General features: G+C 37.2%; 2 protein-coding genes across 2 annotated transcripts; one reads left to right on the forward strand and one right to left on the reverse strand.

Annotated features, from left to right (window-relative positions):
• Nucleotides 1–299: 299 nt before the first annotated feature.
• On the forward strand, nt 300–5,335 carry LOC107764895 (glycine--tRNA ligase, mitochondrial 1-like). The gene is made up of 9 exons (XM_075256550.1): nt 300–773; nt 1,004–1,386; nt 1,510–1,627; nt 2,144–2,338; nt 2,446–2,670; nt 2,888–2,947; nt 3,058–3,138; nt 3,227–3,632; nt 4,989–5,335. Exons 1-9 carry the CDS (start codon nt 594–596, stop codon nt 5,204–5,206), a joined length of 1,866 nt encoding a protein of 621 aa, XP_075112651.1. The 5' UTR covers nt 300–593; the 3' UTR covers nt 5,207–5,335.
• A 151-nt stretch (nt 5,336–5,486) lies between these two features.
• On the reverse strand, nt 5,487–11,699 carry LOC107774346 (floricaula/leafy homolog 2). The gene is made up of 3 exons (XM_016593842.2): nt 11,226–11,699; nt 10,037–10,440; nt 5,487–6,013 (listed from the first exon to the last, which is right to left on the reverse strand). Exons 1-3 carry the CDS (start codon nt 11,686–11,688, stop codon nt 5,630–5,632), a joined length of 1,251 nt encoding a protein of 416 aa, XP_016449328.1. The 5' UTR covers nt 11,689–11,699; the 3' UTR covers nt 5,487–5,629.
• Between the last annotated feature and the right edge of the window lie 9,220 nt (nt 11,700–20,919).

The following is a 20,919-nucleotide window of genomic DNA, read 5'->3' on the forward strand; positions in this document are numbered from 1 at the left end:
ATGGCTATACAATATTATTTTTCTAATTTTTATCTTTATTTACATCTTATTTTGGCAAATGACATCCATAATTCCATATGAGTAAAAAATGTACGATGAAGACATATAAACTTGGGCGGGGCATTAAAAAACAAAAGTAGTAAGGGGTAGAAGAGGGGGGGGGGGGGACATTGAAAGAGAAAGCAGTAGTACTGATATTAAGGTTGGCAACTAGCACTAAATAAGTAATTTTGAAAGTAGATATTGATATTGGCATCGCAGTCAAAAGGCACGCACTTTAGAGTTTAGATACTGCGGACTGAACATATACTTACAGAAAATACAAATACGGAGTAATAATTGGCAGCATGAGACGCGTGAATTAGCAGCAACAACCCTAAGAAGCAAGGGGCGACCTGAATATTAAATTCACAACTAGCCAAAACAACATCAAATATACGTTATCCACTGTGCTGACAGAGATTCAAGCCTAAAAATATCTTTACCTCTGATATTTTTCTTTCTTTATCAAAACAAAAATCCATCAATTGTGAATATTCTTATACATAAACTGATCTGAATTCTGAGTGAATTTCTTGGTGTTTGTCTGAAAAATGGACCCTGCCCAAGAAGCCCAGAACAGAGAAGCTTTTCGGCAAGCTGTGATTAACACACTCGAACGCCGTCTCTTTTACATCCCCTCTTTCAAGATCTACCGTGGCGTTGCTGGCCTTTACGACTATGGCCCTCCTGGTTGTGCCGTTAAATCCAACGTCCTCTCCTTCTGGCGCCAGGTATTTTTCTTTCTCTTACTATCAAAATTCTCAATTGCTGATTACGTTTTTGTTATATTGCTTTCCAATTCAGTGACTCGAGTTTATATTAGGGATATGTTCGTTTACCCAATTGAGGTTATTCACTAGATAGTGAACATTAATAATATGGGTTTAATTAGACAAAATTGGGGTTTTTCTTTCATATTTATATGATACTTCAAATGGTGACTTGTTATTCTGTAATTCAGCACTTTGTTCTTGAGGAGAACATGTTAGAAGTTGATTGCCCATGTGTTACGCCTGAAGTTGTGCTAAAAGCGTCAGGTCATGTTGATAAGTTCACTGATCTTATGGTGAAAGATGAAAAGACGGGAACTTGTTACCGAGCAGATCATCTGCTCAAGGACTTCTGCAAAGACAAGCTTGAGAGAGATCCTAATCTTCCTGCTGAAAAGGCTGCGGAATTCAAGCACGTGCTTGCTGTTTTGGACGATCTCTCTGCTGAAGAGCTCGGTGCTAAGATTAAGGATTATGGCATTACTGCTCCAGATACCAGGAATCCTCTTTCTGCCCCTTATCCTTTCAACCTCATGTTCCAAACATCAATTGGGCCTTCAGGCATAAGTCCTGGGTAAGAATATCATTTGGAGGAGAGCCTATATATAACCATCATTGTTTTTGCTTAGTTTGAAAGAGATCTTTTTTTCTATTATTTTGATTATCTTGTTTATGTCTGCTATTGATTGGCATGCAGTTACATGCGCCCGGAGACTGCTCAAGGCATTTTTGTCAACTTTAAGGACTTGTACTATTATAATGGAAATAAGCTTCCTTTTGCTGCTGCACAGATTGGTCAAGCTTTTAGAAATGAGGTTAAAAGGCCATATCTTACTGTTGCCTTTATTTTTCTGATGCATAACCTGATCATATTTGTATATTTTCTAGTATCTATTTGGCAAAAATTATAATTTGAAGACTTTGGATTATTGCATCTGATGACTTCTGAAGGTGGGAGGGTGAATAAGTAGTTATCTAGGCACTAAAATTTCTCCACATATAATAATAAAAATGAGATTTATAGCTAGGTGTTCTTTTTCCATAGAAATCATGACTTAGCAAAAATACTTCGTATGTTGAAACTTTGAGATGCTAATATATTTTGTGTAGTTGTATTATTCTCTCTTCATATTCTAAGGACAATGTAGAGTGTATGACCTAAGAGCTTTCAGGGCTTAGGTACCATGCCTTAGGGATAAAGCTTATTGCTATAATTTAGTAAAAATACAATATGAAACTCAAGCTTTCTAAATTTATTTAACCTCTTTAATTAACTCATAGATGGAGCATGTTTATGTTCAAAACGATGTTTGCTTTTTTGGTATATGCAGATCTCACCACGTCAAGGTCTCCTGAGAGTCCGTGAATTTACACTGGCTGAGATTGAGCATTTTGTTGACCCGGAGGATAAATCTCATCCAAAATTTCCTGATGTTGCAAACTTGGAGTTCTTGATGTTCCCGAGAGAAGATCAGGTTTCTGGAAGATCAGCTAGGAGAATACGTATTGGTGAAGCAGTTGTCCAGGTTAGATAAATTCAACGATTAACTTCTCGGTTTCTTCCTGCTCCCCTGTATAAATCCTCTAATTCCATTATACATGTTTGATTGAGTCATCACTGTTGCTTCTGCAGGGAATTGTCAACAATGAAACTCTTGGATATTTCATAGGGAGAGTATATCTATTTCTTACTCATCTTGGTATTGACAAAGACCGGCTACGGTTTCGTCAACATCTTGCAAACGAAATGGCACATTATGCTGCAGACTGTTGGGATGCTGAAATTGAATGCTCTTATGGATGGATTGAGTGTGTTGGTATAGCTGATAGATCTGCGTATGACTTGCGTGCTCACACGGTGAGGCTTACATAAAATAGCCACATACTGTTAATTTTTTATATTCTTCAACCCACTCACATATGGTACTTCATCAGTTGCTTGGTGTTTCCACATTCACTATTTTCTTCTTTCAGTATCTATCTGTTAACTTATGGTTCACCTAGCGTTTCATGCAACACGAGCATAATTTTTTCTTAGTATACTATCCTACACTGAACTAAGTCACCCATTGCAGGATAAGAGTGGTGTGCCTCTAGTAGCCCATGAAAAGTTTCCAGAGCCCAGGGAAGTAGAGGTGTCTCTCTTTCTTTCAACCTGTGCACAAGAGATTGCTGTCTATAATCTAACCCTGAATAAAATACGTAAAACATGCTTACTAGCTTAATGTGTTATCTCTATTTTCAGAAGCTTATTATAACTCCAGCTAAAAAGGAGTTAGGTCTTGCTTTTAAGGGTAACCAAAAGATGGTTGTTGAAGCACTGGAGGTACACAGCAGTATTGCATCAGTTTACTCGTTTATGCCCTTCATGTGAGGGTTAAATTAATAAGATTATTGTTTGCTTCTGTCTCAAGGCTATGGGTGAAAAAGAAGCAATGGAAATGAAAGCAACATTGGAGTCTAAGGGGGAGGCCGAATTTCATGTTTGCACCCTCGACAGGGCTGTCACTATAAACAAGAATATGGTGTCCATCTCTAAGGAAATGAAGAAGGAACACCAGAGGGTTTTCACTCCATCAGTCATTGAACCATCTTTTGGTATTGGGAGGATAATATACTGCCTCTATGAGCATTCTTTCAACACAAGACCTAGCAGAGATGGTGATGAACAAATGAATTTTTTCAGCTTCCCTCCTATTGTAGCTCCTATAAAATGCACTGTGTTCCCATTGGTTCAGAATCAACAATATGAGGAAGTTGCCAGACAAATTGCTAGGTCGCTGACTGCCTATGGGATCTCGTATAAGATCGATATAACAGGTAAGCTCGGCCTCGAGAGTTATTCGAAGCACTAGCTTTGGCCACAATAATGTTAAGTTCTGAGTAAGTCACAATTTTTCTCTCTAATTCCCCTTAAAATCTACCTGGATCAAGGGTGTTTTAATATTTATTTCCATCCCTTTCATAATCATTACATCTCACCCGTCTACTCATTTTACCACTTCTGGAGTAAATAAGTTGAACTTTAAGCTGCTTGCTAATTATTTTCTTATCCTTTCTCTTTGGACAGTGATAAGAAATATTGACATGTCAACATTACTTAAAATTCGTAAGAAAATGTGCTTTCTACTTTGTCCTAAAATGAACATACATAGGTTAATCAAATTCCAACATTGGTTGCAAATTGGGTTAAAGTTTACTGGGGAATTGCAGCCAAGGGTGTGACCTAGTAGTCGATGAAGGGGGAATGAGAGATTAGGCTTTGAATCCCACCGTAGGCAAAAAAGGTTGGTGATTATTCTCATCTGCCTAAGCATTAGTGAATAGAGTTACTCAATACTTTTGGTGTTTGTGGTCCGGCCCTTCCCGGACCCCGCGCATAGCGGGAGCTTAGTGCACCGGGCTGCCCTTTAATACTTTTAGTGGTGGGAGATGTAAATAACCAATGGAATAGTCAAGGCGCATGAGCTGGCCTGGAACACCACTAGTATTAGAGAGAAGGGAGAAAATTCACCGGGGAATTATTGAGTTCACTACATGAATTTTAAACAAATATTAAGTTATTGTGTACACTCCTGACAACTACTGGGTTCACATGGTCTCAATGCAGAAATTTGAGTTTACTTCATCTTCCTTTTGATTTACCATGCACGAGGACTCCAATTTATCCTTGTGCTTGTATCCCATGCGGTACTGATCTCTATAGGATATATGGATTTACCATAACCTGAACATGTCTGCATCGATACACTGTTATCATATACTAATATGCTAAAGTTTACCTTGTATACCACTAGATTTTGACTGATGTAATATCTGGTGGGCATATCATCAGCATCCATATTAGCAATGATTACCTGTCTTTGTCATTGTGCTACAATATGTATATTTTGTTTTTTTGGTTAATGCTTTCTTGCCTTTTACACTACTGTATTTCTTTTCTATAATGTTGTGATTTGCATGCTTGCTTGAAGTCGAGTGTCTACCGGAACAGCCTCTCTATCTGCATAAGGTAGGGGTGAAACTGCGTACATAATACCCTCCCCAGACCCCCTATTTGTAGGATAAACTGGGTTTGTTGTTGTATGTATGTATATTTTGTTTTTGGTTTTGATGGACCGGTGGTGCTTAAACTATTTGATACTTAGCTGTGGTCCTTTTGATTTTATGATATAGGTACATCAATAGGGAAAAGGTATGCAAGAACAGATGAACTTGGGGTCCCCTTTGCCATTACAGTGGATTCAACATCCTCTGTGACAATCCGTGAAAGGGACAGCAAGCAGCAGATTCGCGTGAATGTGGACGAAGTAGCATCTGTTATTAAGGAGGTAACCGATGGTCCAAGCACTTGGGGTGATGTGTTGTGGAAATACCCTACTCATTCTTCTTGACCCCCATTGAGAATGTTTACTTAATAGCCTGAATTGTTTATCCGAGATTGATGCACCAATTTGGATGTACTATTCTAATTTGCATTGAAGCATCAGTAAACACATGCGACAACTTACTTGTACCTGCTACTTCGTGGTCTATTCTCATTCTCTTCTTGTGTCTTTGTCCAGTACTAAGCTATCTCTGTTTCCTAGGTGAATATTTACATGACAATAGTAGACATCAAGATTACCAAACCATTATATGTCACAAGTTCTAAACTTAAGCAGTTACAGAATTTGCAGAACTGAATTGAGGGACACCCATGTTATGCAGATATTTTCATCTCTAAGCCGAAAAGATTACATTACCAGTAGAACAAAGTAGGATGTAGATATAGGGGCAAAGTCAGAAAAGAGTAAACTGAGTACTCTACCCTCAACTTAGAAATGAGGGAGGTGATCACCACCACCACCACCACCAGAAACCGAGCTAGAAGCAGCAGCAGCAGCAGCATTGCTCCGTTCAGAGTGGCAAAGCTGGCGGAGCTTGGTGGGAACATACCAAATGGCGAGTCGAGGATGTGCATTAAAGATGGTGTCGATATCCCAGCCTTGTCGAGCAGCTATGGCCACAAGGGGTTTGTAACATGCCTGTCTCCACGCCCCGACGTTCTCTCCTCGCTCCTTGAAAGCTCTTCTTAGCGCATTGGAGGCTTCCTCGTCAAGGCAATGAAGTGCGTAGCAATGCACGTAGTGTCGCATTTTTGGCTTGTTTATGTAGCTTGCCCCTGCCTTCTTCGCGTACCTGAACACCTGATTTGTTACCTGCAATTTTAAAACAATCGATCATTCAACGCCTGTCCATTTTCATTCGACGGGATAACATTACTGTAAGGTGATTATCTTTTGCACCTTAATTATTTCAAAAGACAAAATACGTTAGTTTGATAATTGCTTTTCGTAATTTTAATTGCCAAAAGCTAACTTCATATTGTTGATTTTGGACGGAGAGTACTAAAGGATTGCTTAGTTAATGAACAACATATGGTGGAACAGTAACACCACTTAGGTTACAGTGAGAAGAGTTCATGATTCCCAAACAAAAAAATATTACTGGCAGCATTCACGAGTCGCTAGTTTAACTCTCCCTCGGAGACAAGGACAAAAGTGTCACGCATGGTTGCCCCCGTCCTTTCTTCTATCAGTCTCACCCAACAAGATAGGGCATAAATAAGCGCCTAGGGACAAAAAGACCATATTCCCTTCGGTTCACAATAAGTGACCAATTTGCTTTTAGCACGCCCATTAAGAAAATATTAAATTCTATACAAAAATACCTACTATGACTAAACTACCCCTAATTAAATATTTAATGTGAGGAGTAAGAAAACTTTTTAGGGATATGTGCATAGGGGTTATTTTGTAAAAACAAATTGAATTCTTTCTTGATTACATAACTGGCCACTTATTTTGAACCAAAATAAAAAAGCAAATTGATCACTTATTGTGAAGCGGAGGGAGTACATGGTTGCCCCCGTTCTTTCTTTCTATCAGTCTCACCCGGCAAGATAGGGCTGAGCCCAAAAAGGTAAGTGCCTAGGGGCAAAAAGACCATACATGGGCGCCCCATCCTTTAGGAATTTTTACGTTCATATGCCATATAGTAAACAACATTACCCTCTATTCTTAATTTTTAATATAATTACCTTTTATATACCTAATTACCATTTATGTACATTTTAAGGGTTTTAATGGTATTAATTAGTCTCCTAATTTAACTCTACCGTATATTCCCACTCCCTCCAAATTTCTCTCTCCAAATCTCACTCCCTCACCCACGTATCAAACCACACCCCACAATTTCCTCTTCAATCACCCATTATTTCCTCTTCTAAAACCAGCAAAAATTTGTAATCCGTCCACCATTAACCATTAAAAAGCTTTGAAGCAAAGAATTGAAAATTCTCTCTACGTCTCTCTCTATCTCTCAATCCCAAATTTCAGTAATATAAAGCAAAGGAAAAGAGAGCAGCAATTCCACTATTGACAACCACTAAAAAGCTTTAAAGCTTTGAATTTTAATTTGGGTTTTCAAAAATCATTATTTGTTAGGATTAGGTGTTGTTGCAAATAATTGGGAATATGGTTTGGAGTTTATATATCAATTTTGAGGGGTTTTAGTGAAGATTAGACTTGGTTTTGGCTGAATTTCAAATTGAAACTCGAAGAAGAAGAAGACTTGACATACATTATATTACAGAAATTGTAGTAAAATTGTAGAAAATTGTAAAAAAATTATTCTGTTGTTTATTTATTTTTCTTTTATACATTTAACTATTGTATGAAAGTTGAACAACATTGTATAAAAATTATATTTAAGTTGTATGATATTGTAGTTGTATATAACTGAGTAGAAATAATGTACGAAAATTGTAGATAAGTTGTATAATATATAATTAGTTGTATGAAATTTGTTTTTACTATGTATAAATCAAATACAAAATATACAAAAGACATATTGTATAAAGTTTGTATTTAAGTTGTATGTAATTGTAGTTGTATTTAACCGGGTAAAAATAGTATGTGAAAGTTATAAATAAATTGTATAATACAGTATATAATTAGTTGTATGAAATTTATTTTTACTATGTATAAATTATATACAAAATATACAAAAGACATATTGTATAAAATTTGTATAAAAATTGTATTTAAGTGGTATTATATTGTAGTTGTATATAATTGAATAGAAATAATATATGAAAATTGTAGATAAGTTGTATAATATATAATTAGTTGTATGAAATTTATTTTTACTATGTATAAATCAAATATAAAATATACAAAAGAAATATTGTATAAAAATTGTATTTAAGTGGTATCATATTGTAGTTGTATATAACTGAGTAGAAATAATTTATGAAAATTGTAGATAAAGAAAAATTGGGATGGGATATAAACAATACGAGGTTAAAAATCAACACTAATTTTGAAAGAAATGTTTTGCGAATATCTGGTAATGATTATGTGGTCTAACTCTTACATTTCTTCATGCGGTGTTTGTTTTAAAATACTTTTAAAAAGATTGTGGAATCATTTTCTAATTTTTTTTTTTGTGAAAAAGCTGTTTTTGCAAAAGAATAATTTTTTTTGAAAAAATCTTCTTCAAATATCTGAAGATATTTTTGTTCCTTTTCTTGTCTGACTCAAGAGAACAAACTCTTTAAACTTATTTGTACACTAAAGAATAATTGCTGCACTGAAGAATAAGTAACGACTAAATTTCATTGGTTTCCTTGACATAATTTTTTCTGTTCATCCGAAATAAAATATTGTGATTTGGTAACTTATACACCTAATGAATTTAACAGTGATTACCGAATATTAAGGTGGAAGAAACATAAGGAAAGAGAAGAGGAGGAAAAAAAAAAGGAAAATGGTGTAACTAAATCCCTTAATTAAAGGCACTCATAATGGATTGAGAGCCTTTTAAGGTGGAATGTATATATTTTGTAAACAAAACTTGTATAGGTAGGGTAATTTACTAAACATGAATAATTAGGGTAATATAGTTTACTATATGACATAGGAATGTAAAAATTCTCATCCTTTATGTCTATTACTCTCACCCAACAAAGTTGTTGTCATGTGACCAAGAGGTCACGAGTTCGAGCTATGAAAATAATCTCTTGCAAAAATACAAGATAAGGCTGCGTACGATAGACGATTGTGATCCGATCTTTCCGTGGACCCCGAGGATAGCATAAGCTTAGTGTACCGGACAGTCTTTTTACTCTCACCCAGCAAAATATGTCTAGGCGAAACAAGTAAGCGCCTAATATGAGCCTTATTTATTAAAATCAAGCTTTAACTCTCTAAAAAAACTAAAAACTAAAATGGATAAGAAAATAGAGTTTTATTCCTAATTCGCGAAAAAAAAACACGTTGCTAGTTTTATGTCATTTCTAACGTTGGTCAATGTGTAGAACTTCGATGTGGCAAGGACAAGCTTACAGGTGGAACCACTTGAGTAAAAGTACAAGAGGAGTACTGGGCCGAGGGAGAAATTCATTAAGCTTTATTATGGTTCAGCCCATCAATTCCGTACCTTAGCTGTCGAATTCTCTTCCGGACAACTAATGGTTTCCTTGACCCAATTAACGAGGTCTTCTGAACCCACATTCATTTTTACGCCCAACCTTTTCCCAACAACTACTACCTAAGTTTTTATATCCTTCCAAAAATAAAAATAAAAAGAATTCATGTACTAAGCTCCATTTATTGTATAAAGCCAATATATTTTAGTAATTAAATACAAAAATTATTGTTGCTTCTTCCTATCTTTATCGACTATCGGAACCAATCTGTCCTCCTATAGGTAAGAGTAAGTTTTGTATACAAACTAGACCTTACTGGTGTAACTTCACTAAATTTATTATTATTGTAATTAAATAAATACAAAATTTAAATAACAGTTAGAAGTTATAAAAGTGAGACTTATATGACATTTAGTGGGTTAGGAGCACGAGAGCAAGATAGGAGTATTTTATTAGTCTGATGAATTCAAATATCAATTAGATATTCTTTTAAATATACTTTACAAGATAGAAAAACATAAAATTTTTATACGTATATCAGTTTCATAATTAAAAATATATCTTCATAAAAAAAATGTATAACTGTATTGATAGAAAATAGAAGATTTGTGTTTATGTTAAGGAATCCAAATAACAAAAGATGTGTCAATAAATTACTTAGTATAACGAATAGGAATGATCTTTTACCTTGTGGAAATAGTTAAGTGGCGTAAATTGTGAAAAAAAAAAAGGAAAGAGAAAAGAAAGTGACCTTAGTGGGGCATTTTTCACCACGTTCCTTGGCAATATTCTGAACTTGGATCAAGAAATCCCGGCATTGCTCATAGAGGTGGAACAAGTAATCCAAGCCGTTCTTTTTCCCACGCGCCACCTCACCTGGCTCCGTCACGATAAATGGATGCTCCCTTTGCCTCTCGCTTATTCCTCCACTGGCGTCGTTAATGTTCCAGTCATCTTCTTGACCTTCCTCCGTTTCTTCATCCTCCTCCGCCGACGCTCCTCCCCTTTTCTCCCTCCCCGCCGCCACCACCTTCTTCCTCCTCCTTTGTTTCATTCTCCCACCGCCAGCTGCCGCCACCACTTCCCATGTCGTCCCCCCTCCGCCACTTCCCACTGCTTCTCTCTCTTGCTGCTGCACTGGTTCCTCAGACAACCCTACTTCACCATATATATGATAGATACATACAAATTGAGAACTTATATTATGTGAAGAAAAAAGTGCCAGTCTTACCTATACCTTTTTACTTCTACACACGTTTAAAAATCGTCATAACTCGTTAATGAGTACATACAAAATATATCTAATTACTCCCAATGTCTCATTTCATGTGACAGAACATAAGGTCAAAACACTTGGTACTAATTTTCATGTGTATTTGAATATTTATTTTTTATAAAATTGAAATAAAAATATAAATTCAATTTGAGTGAGAATCATAGTTAACAATTCAAAATATCTATAAAGACTTCGAGAAAATTGTAATAAATAAAATTATTTAACTCTCAAAGTAGGGTAGTAATGTCACATAAAAATGAAGTAGAGATAGTCAAATATGGAATGTGCAACAAGAACCCTAATACCTTATAGTTGCTTGGTTGCATGCATCCGTAAAAATAAATTATTTTCCTATAGCTAGGCTCGTGGGTTCGTGTTCAATATAACAGTGGTTCCACAAGAATCATGCTATTTCTAAAAAGTTACGCATGTTATTATCTACTAAAAATACGTCAATTAACTTCAAATTGTTCGTTCACTAGCTATTCTTAAACATTTAAATACCAACTACGTTCAATTTGATCTTAGAAATCACTCGAACTGATGATACATTCATATGTCCAAGTGCAAATATATACTCTAGTTATACTGTTAATTCAAAAAATCAATGCATATATAAAATAACAGGGGTGCGAAGGAGGTTTCAAATTCAAAGAAAAACAACCTTCTTGTGAGAGAGCGTCAAGGGCATTAGTTCCACCATCAGACAGAAGGTGGCCACGCCGCCGCAGTTCTTCCTCCTCAAGCCTCCGCCGTTCCGCCCTGATTGCAGCTTTGATACCGTACCTTTCTCCGACGAGTAGTTCCCATCTGAAAATCTGTGAAAGGCTATTCATCATATCATCAAGTTCCTCATCTTTCATGTCCAATAGAGTGTTCACCGTAAAACCTAACTCCGCTATTTTAGCAGCAGTGTAATATCTTATACCGTAAGCTTGAAATAACTCCTCTAGTCCTCCTAACTCCCTTGTCTTAATGGAATAAGCCGCCGACAGAGGCTGCGGCGGTGGAAGAGCTGGCGGAGGAGGAGGAGGCGCCACCGCTGCTTCCAACAGCCGGGTTGGCGGTGGCATTGCACCTCTAGGGTCCCACTTGAACAAACTCGCTGAGAAAGCCTCTGGGTCCATATGCTATAACAATGGACACACTTGGGTTAAATGGAATGAAAGGGTTAAAAACTATTGCTACATATAAGAGTTTACCTTCTGACAGTGTAAAAAAAATATGGTAATTACACAATTTACAACTAAAACTGTTTTATGGTAACTATTCTACTAATTTACGATAAAATTCACTTAAAGTGTATTTTTTTTAACACTATCATCGTATAAGCAATTAACTTATATAAACCGATAATTCAAATAAATTTTACACTATAATGTCATTGTAGAGCAGCCTTGGAGCAACAGTATTTGTTCAAATGATCTATAGGTTACGGGTTCGAGCCACCTCGTTCGAGTATTGCCCTTCTCCGGATGCTTTGTGCTATATTCTTACTATAATGTCATTCAAAAATATCTTCAAATAATTTTCATTAATGAGATTTGTAATCTTCAAGATAAAGCAGATTACCTAGCTAATATAACATATAAAAGTAACTTGATATTGTTGAAGTTTTTATGTCGTGTATATGATATAGTCAAACTCTATAAATAAAAGTTTTACATAGAGTACGTTTTCTTTTTTTAAAATTTTAACTTGAAAATATTCTGTATTTTTTCTGGGAATTGCATCAGAGATAATTGAATACGGAAAGTTTTATTTTGTGTTTCATACAACTGACACTAGTTGTATGAGTCAACTATTTTGTCTTACAATTTTGTGGACCCAAATTTCTGTGGACCCAAAAGTGTAAGATTGGGATCCACAAATTTTTAAGACAAAAAGAAGGTTCGTACAACTAGTGTAACTTGTACGTGATACAAAATAAAACTTATCATTCAATAGCAATGTGCTTTTCTGCTTTTGCATACTGAGGAACGTACGATAGAGGACTGTTGCAAGGGACGAAGAATTATTTGATTTTTTCTGAAGAGGGACTAACCTAGCTAGTTCCAATCAGACTAGATATGGGCTTTAGGGGATTGAGAACCAACTAGTCAGAGAAACACGTTGAGTATCTAGTTTTCAACTCTTTCAGGACTTTATGAAACCATTTTGGGACGACTTTTGGGACTTTACTCATTTTAGAAAGTTGGCCTAACTATGGTTGTGACACAAATTATGCACCACTCCAGGATAGATTTAACTTATATGTGGTTACAGCATAAAGAATTTTCGCACCCACTAGCTTGTCTGAATGGTCATCTATTAATTAATGTTTATCTTTTAATTCGCTTGAGGATAATTTAAAATTTTATTTACACTCTTATGGTATAAAATTTAAACTCTTCCCTGGCACATGTTTATTTATATTTTGAATGTCAACAAAAAGAACCGAGGGTTTATCGGAAAAAGTCCCTCTGCCCTTTCAGGGTACGGGTAAGGTTGTGTACATCCTACCCCAAACAAGTGGGATTACACTAGGTACGTTGTTGTTGTTGTTGAATGTCAACAAAAAGTTTAGCATTTATCTTTCAGATTTTTTAAACTTATATATGTATTGTTTTTAACAATTAAATTGATTGTCTGATCTATCACGTTCTTATTATTACTCCTAAATAAAGGTAATATTGTCACTAAGTTTCGTGATGTATTAGCTAGGGGGCTCTCGGTTATCACTATTTTACGTAGTAAAATGGACAAATTTGTTGTCTAAACTCCAACAGGGAAGAGAGAGAGTAATTATTTGTCCATATATACATTGTAAAACTCAATTTTGATATGTATATATTCTTCTACTACAAATAACAAACCTTAATGATATATTAGGAGCAGTAAAAATTAAACAACATGGGGATAGAGTAAATATCTTATACCTTAACAAATATAAAAGGTTATATAGAAACCAGCAGCTTAGAGTAGATAATAGCATGGACTCCATGACAAATCAGAAAGGCTTCCTTGTTGACAATAGTGGATTCAAAATTTAGATGTTATCACTTTTAGGTTGAGATAGAATAGATTCGTAAATATATATCTAACTCTATTATACTCCTTCACCTTAACTACGTAGGAGTAGATTTTTTTCATAAAAAACGAACTTTCTGCTAAAGTGAGGAGATTGTAAAGTTCAGTTGAAGGGGGAACAAAGTTAGAGACATTTAAGAAAGACTATTACTACTTGACAAAGTTAAAGTAGGATGCAGGAGGGGAAGTACGTACAGAAAGAAGCGTCAGATGGAACAGTTCAAAGTCTGATGATATATATATATATATATGCCAAAGATGATCAAACTGAGCTCCAGGGGGCTAACCCTAATATTAATCTTTCTGTAATTTAATAAGGCTGTTCCCTTTGTACTTTCCAAAGACTAAATAGAGGAGTCCGGAACCAAAATGTGGTGCTTTTGGATTCAAATTACACAAATAAGTGGTAAAAAAAAATGACCTTTTTATATATAGCGTCATAATACCTGGTGCTATATACTAACAGTAACGGTACCGTTAAAGTATAGCGCCAGGTATTGTGGCGCTATACTGTAAAAGCTGACATGACCAGGTATAGCGCCACAATACCTGGCGCTGTACATACATCATTAATGTATAGCGCCAGGTATAGTGGCGTTATACATAGATTTTCCTGGCCCCACCAATAATTCGTGATTTCAATAATTCAAAAGCGTATAGTGCTAACTTTTTGGGCGCTATACCTATATAAAAAAAATTCTCGGCTAGCCATTTCCTATATAAAGAGGTTAGGATTGTATAGAAATTCGTTCAAATTTTTTTTACCTCTTGTTGAAACGTTTATTGTTCTTAAATTCTCCAGCATTTTTTCATTATGTCTGAAGAGCATAGAATAAGAGTTTCATTATATTGGGGGCTGAGGTTGTGATGGAGAATAACTCCGTGAGCTACAGTTTACCTGCTCAGTGTCATGTTAAATTGCCACTTACAATAGAGTACGATAAATTGATATCGTTGTTATGCAAAAAACTGAGTGTGAGGAAACGTTCAGTGATATTTAAAGTAACCGAAAGATATCCATATTCCGTCACTCCGCAAGGGGTTGCTTTTTACTCGGAGTTTAACATCGACGATGATGAAACTTTGAGTGATTTTCTGGGGACTCCGGACGAATGCCGGGAATTTCTTGTAATCACAATGTTGGAGATGTACGTGAAGGTCGAAGACATTCCAAAAAACGAGGTTGTGCGTAGCAGAGATAACCCCTAGTCATCGGGTGGTTATTATGGAGCAGTTTTTGCCGGACAAGTTTCGGATGAAAGAGTTTTTCTTGATTTAAACTTATCACCGCCGGCGAATGAGCAGCGAGAAAATAATTTATACCATGCTTTCCATAATTCACAAGACGAGTGGTAAACTTCAATTTTCATTTGTGTTATTTATGTATATTTTTGGCGTATTGAATTTGTATTAACGCTCATATATTTAATAGGGGTACCGGCCGGATATGAATTTTACAAGTGGCCCATCCGGTAGTCATCACTTAATTGAAAGCGTCCATCATGAAATTTTATCACATTACGACTTGTAAGTGAAGTGATATAGCCATATGAAAATCATTTATTAATTTAGTAGCTTATATTTTTGTTGGTTGTGCAGTGAAAACGAGCAAGTTGAACCACCCGTACTCACTCAATTGACCGAAAATGATGTATTACATCGGGATCTGGCAGATGCACAGAGTGAGGAACAGAACAGTGATTACGATAACAATGTCGATAAATCCGGAGACGAGACACCCTTTTTTCGTGAGGATGGTGTTGAGCAGGATGAGGAGGAAGGACCTGATTTGAAGAGAGACCCCCCTAGACGAAGAGTGTATGAGTTCGAAGTGCCGTTTCATTCAAGGGAGATTCCTTACATTGATAACTTGCCAACTGTGCCGGATGTGGAAGCTCTAACAAGGGATTTTGATGAAATCCGGGAAGCAATGTGGGATGAGTCTAGACCAACGGTGCTTGCAAAGGGAATGCTTTTTCCTGATAAAACGCGCTTAAGCAGGGCTTGTAAAATGCACAACGTAAAAGAGTGTCGTGAGATGCAGGTATGGGAGTCATGTCCGATGATATACAAGGTTGTTTGCCGCAGGTGGTTTTGGCCATGTAATTGGATGTTGTGTGCGACCAAGAAAAAGACAAGCGCGCGTAAACAGGGCTTGTAAAATGCACAACGTAAAAGAGTGTCGTGAGATGCAGGTATGCACAACTTGGATATTGACTTGATTTCTCTTGTACTTATTCCGCACCTCGAAGCGTCCATAAGATATAAAATCAAAGAGTGCATTACATTAGTCCACCAGGAATATGGCCATACCATTACGAAAAGAAAGGCATTTCTCGGGCGCAAACGAGCGTTTGAAATTGTCTACGATAATTGGGATAAGTCATTTGCATCTCTGCCAAAGTACATGGCCGCACTGCAGCACTTTAACCCCGGGACAGTTGCTGAATGGAAGCTTGAGCAGAGTTCGGGAACACCAGAATACATATTCAATTACGTGTCCTGGGCGTTTAAGCCAGCAATTGATGGTTTTTCGCATTGCCGGCCAGTAATATCCATAGACGGAACTCATGTCTATGGAAAGTACAATATCAAGCTATTGATAGCTGTGGTAGTAGATACTAATGGACAGATATTTCCTCTAGCTTTTGCTGTTTGTGCCAATGAAAGCACAGAAACGTGGATGCTGTTTTTGAACCACATAAAAAAGCACGTTGTCAAACAGCGTTCAGGTATTTGTCTAATATCTGATCGGCACGGTGGTATATTAAGTTTTGTGGAGAACTTGCCTGCATGGCAAGAACCTTATGCATACCATCGTTAATGTGTGAGGCACTTTAAGGTCAATTTTCAGAAGGCACATCCCAATAAGGATCTACATGATTTGATGTGGATGGCAGCAACAGACCACCAACAACATAAATTCCGGAGGCATATGGATTCTATCAGGCAAGAAGACGAGGCAGCCTATCGTTGGTTAATGCGACATGACCCTGAAAAGTGGACGTTGCATGTGGATAGTGGAATACGATGGGGAATTCTTACTACAAACGTGTCAGAGTCCTTCAACGGGTTATTGAAGTCGGCAAGAGGATTGCCCATCACAGCCATGGTGCGGATGTCGTTCAAGCAGATGGCGGAGAGGTTTGTTCAATGGTCTGCAGCTGCAAGGAATTGATGGAGAGGGGTGTCGAACTGAAAAAGCTGACCAGCTGACATAAAGTTGTCTTGTCAACATCATGATATTTAACACGCAAAGTATAGCGCCATTAGATAGTACATTATGTGGGTGTTGTCTCGCCTATAAATAACGGGCTCATTGTAGTTATGTTGTGTGCTCAAAATTTACTAAAAGCAAATATTTTATTAAAAGTAATGTTTTTTTTACTAAAAGCAAATATTACACAAATGGCTCAACCTCTTCGTCCACCTAAGTACAATTGTGGAAAAGCATGCTTGATGCAAAATTGTTGGGCCGGTGGTGAAGTTGGACGCCTCTACTGTCACTGTATGAACCAGTTTTACAAGGTTCCTGGCGAACCTATTTGTTATTTTCAAGAATGGGTTGATGAACCATGTTATCAGGAATGTTACAGAGAACAACTACAGTTTCTTCATAATATGTGTTTAAGACATTAGGAACATGAAAAAGAAAGCAATAGAATTATTGCAGACTTGAGGGCGAACCTGAAGGAGGTGGGAGAAGAAAAATGGAAAACACAATGGAATTGTGAACCACAAAAGGATCGAAAAAAAAATATAAACTGGAACTTGCGGAGGTGAAGGCGAAACTGAAAGAGGTAGAAGAAGAAAAAGAACAATTGGAAGAACGATTTAAGTGGTTGGAGCGGAGAATAAATCGCAACCGGGGCTAAACATTGGCATGTATGTGTTCAGTGTATTTTTCATATTTCATGTATTTTTATTATGTTGGCCTGCTGTATTTGTGTTTGTGATTGTGTTTGTGTTGTAGTAATGTTTTCCTTGTGTGTTGTACTAAATTTTATTTTAATTGAAGTAGAAGTTAAGTTTAAGTGCTTGTGTTGTACTACATTTTATTTTAATTGAAATGGAAGTTAAGTTTAAGTGCTTGTGTTGTACTAAATTTTATTTTATGAAACTATCAAACGAATGGAGAACTAAAAAAAGTAATGCACATATTCGATTAAATAATATTGTTAATGTATACAAAAATATTATTTACACTATGTTAATGTGTCCCGCATCCGGTGTGTCTCAATGCAGCCGCTGGCCTGAGGCGCATCCCCTCCCGTCCGGGTACGCTATCAGGATCATCATCATCAAGTTGTCTCCTTATAGCCGGATGCGGCGCATGATGACATATATCGGTGGTGCTGTCAGCTTCAGTAGAAGGCTACATAATAATATGAAACTTAGTATAGAAAACTACATAACAATTCACAACAATTTATATTGTCTTACCATCATCGTCTCTAGATCCTGAATGTAGTCATCTGTCGCTGCATCGCTTGAAGCCTTAAAAAGGAAATTAATAAAGTTAAAGAAAATAAATAAGTTACAGTTAACACAAATTCAAATTAAATACTAATAAACTCATACCTGCGCATGTGATGTGGAGCCATAACTTAGTCGGCGCCCACTATAAAAATCTCGGGTCGGTCGATCCGCAACAGTGGTAGACGGGCCTGGGAAGTATCTACCCCAATCCACTCCTTGAATATCCGAGCTCGTGATCAATAACTGACCCGATGGGGTCACCTGCGATGGCACTGGAATGCGATAACTTCCAAGGCTGTAAGACGGCATGTCCGTCTCATGTATGCCACCTGCCATATCAGCAGCAACATCGTCCGGCCCACGACCACCTGCCATATCAGCAGCAACATCATCAGCAGGAGCCTCAACGCCCCCTTGCTGGGGACCACCTCCTCTCCGCCCACGACCACGTCATCCGACACCACCAGCTCGTCGGCCACCACCAGCTCATGGGATACCACGACCCCGATGGTATTGCGCTGGGTCCATATAATCAGCCTCGTGTGCCAAACGTTGATCCGATCGGGCTCACCGCAGTGTCTGGGTAGCCACATCCATGAATCGACGACTATACTCCTGCATGGCCACAGGATCGTGGACATAACTCTGTATCTGCTGCCCCATATTATAGACGGTATGCAATCCAATCGCCTGCACAAAGTAAAAAATATAAACGACATATTTGGTACTAAATTATAGCTATATAACTAATAATAACAGAAAACATACTAGGGCCTCATGTCTCCCGGCGTATGGGACGTACCGACCGTGTGCCTGATGAACTGGGTTCCCGATAAAAAGTCGGGAAACAGTGCGGTACCATGCCATATAACGTGGAATAGGAAAGTGCTGCGGAGGTGGGGTCAAGTCCCCTCGCCTGTCCTAGGTACGCAACTGCTCGTTAAGCCATGCCATAAATGTGTTGTCCGCCCTGGACCGATCATCCCTCTCATAATGTAAAGCATGCCATGCAGGCGGAGTCGGTATAGGTTGCGGCAGGCCAAACTGACGAAATACCCGCTCGGAGGCATGGTGCTCGACAATATCGAGGCATATGAGCGGGACAGAAGCCCTCCAAATATGTCAGCCGAACGTGCAATACGCTGGCAGGGTACCTATCACCTCATCGATGTACGACGTCCAGATGAACTATCAAATAAGAACACAACCCACTAGTATGCACAACACTAAGTTAATCTATAACAAGTAAGTTTAGTTAGATATTCACCTGTGCGTCTTCCAGCAGATCCAACACATCCATGCAGAGGGGGAGATTATGATGGGCATCATACTCTCGTGCAAGAGTACGATGCATAACCCACCTACAGGCTAGAGGGAGTTGCAGAATTTCTACATTAGCCGGTAGTTGTGGTAGAGGTGGCTGAAAACTGCAGAAATCGCTCCCAGACCCAAACCTAACATACAAAGTTGACGTAAAGTATAAGATTAACTATAACTAGGTATAATTGTAACTAATGGACATATTATTTGAATATGTTGTCACATGTAGAAGCGGCAGAAAGCCACCAACGTCTCTCTGTGTGCCGATGCAAGCCCGACACATCTGCCTGTACAAATATGAGATGACAGCACCACCCCAGCTGTAAAAAGATGTATCCACGAACCGGGCAATATGATGCAGAAAACGGAGGCTCACTAGGTTCCCCGAAGTGTTCAGGAACAAGACTCTCCCAAATAGAAGGAGCAACAACAACCTCGTATATCGCTGTACATCCACCTCCGCAGACTCATCGGTGATAGTATGGTGGATCTGCACCAGGTGGTCTCTAATGGGGACCAACTGTATACGACTGGACCCAGACGCTACCGCCTCGTCCTCTGGCATGAAACCCGTGAGCATGTGCAACATATCCCAATATTCCTGCCGTAACTTAATTGGACAAATTATATATATATATATATATATATATATATATATATATATATATATATATATATATATATGTTTTTATTATAATTTAAATTTATATTTTTAATAACTTAATTGTACAAATTATATATATATGGATTTTTATACAATTATTAACTTAATTGTACAAAGTTTGCATTTTCAACAACCAGTATAAGTTACTTAAACAAAAGGAATTCTAAGTTAAAATACTACACATTACTACGCTACAAGGCTCTAAATTTTCCTACGCTATAAGGGTCTACGTTTTACTACGCTAAAAAGGTCTGGATTTTACTACGCTAAAAAATAATCTAAACTAACCATAAACAACAAATAAATTTAATTGCAAATAAAATACAAAACGACATGAAAACACACATATATAAATCAGGATATTAACAGACAAATTTATTTTACTAATTTATAATTTTTTAGAAAACGCTAATATTAAATCCGGATAAATTTAACATGCTAGTTTCGAAAAAAAAAATATAAACCGAAATAGAACACATACAAATCAAATAATATACATTATTATAAATGTTTCAACTTAAAATAAATCGAAATATCTCGATTTAGAATTTTGGCAAAGCAAAAAAATTGAAATTTTGACTCCGGAATTGTGAATCAACAATAGCACGAAGCTCTACTCGAATGTGAGACCCTTTTTCTTCGAGTTTTATGTGTCGGGGGGACCCAAAATATTATTTTTTTTAAAAAAAAATGGCAGAAACGGGGTATTTGGTGGGGGACCAAGAAAGATGGGGGGTTAAAAATGGAGGATGGATCGAGATGGAAGACGGAGGGGTATAAATTATCTATGTATAGCGCCACTATACCTGGCGCTATACATTAATGA

This window comes from Nicotiana tabacum, chromosome 6 (genome assembly GCF_000715075.1).
Source record: "Nicotiana tabacum cultivar K326 chromosome 6, ASM71507v2, whole genome shotgun sequence".
Classification (NCBI taxonomy): domain Eukaryota; kingdom Viridiplantae; phylum Streptophyta; class Magnoliopsida; order Solanales; family Solanaceae; genus Nicotiana; species Nicotiana tabacum.

What these genes read in the sequence shown, in the direction of transcription:
- LOC107764895 (XM_075256550.1), top strand. Translation starts at nt 594, where the DNA reads ATGGACCCTGCCCAAGAAGCCCAGAACAGAGAAGCTTTTCGGCAAGCT. An exon ending in GTCAAGCTTTTAGAAATGAG is followed by an intron (nt 1,628 to 2,143) that starts GTTAAAAGGCCA and finishes TGGTATATGCAG; the next exon opens with ATCTCACCACGTCAAGGTCT. An exon ending in ATGACTTGCGTGCTCACACG is followed by an intron (nt 2,671 to 2,887) that starts GTGAGGCTTACA and finishes CACCCATTGCAG; the next exon opens with GATAAGAGTGGTGTGCCTCT.
- LOC107774346 (XM_016593842.2), bottom strand. Translation starts at nt 11,688, where the DNA reads ATGGACCCAGAGGCTTTCTCAGCGAGTTTGTTCAAGTGGGACCCTAGA. An exon ending in TGACGCTCTCTCACAAGAAG is followed by an intron (nt 10,441 to 11,225) that starts GTTGTTTTTCTT and finishes ATGGTGAAGTAG; the next exon opens with GGTTGTCTGAGGAACCAGTG. An exon ending in GTGAAAAATGCCCCACTAAG is followed by an intron (nt 6,014 to 10,036) that starts GTCACTTTCTTT and finishes TTAAAATTGCAG; the next exon opens with GTAACAAATCAGGTGTTCAG.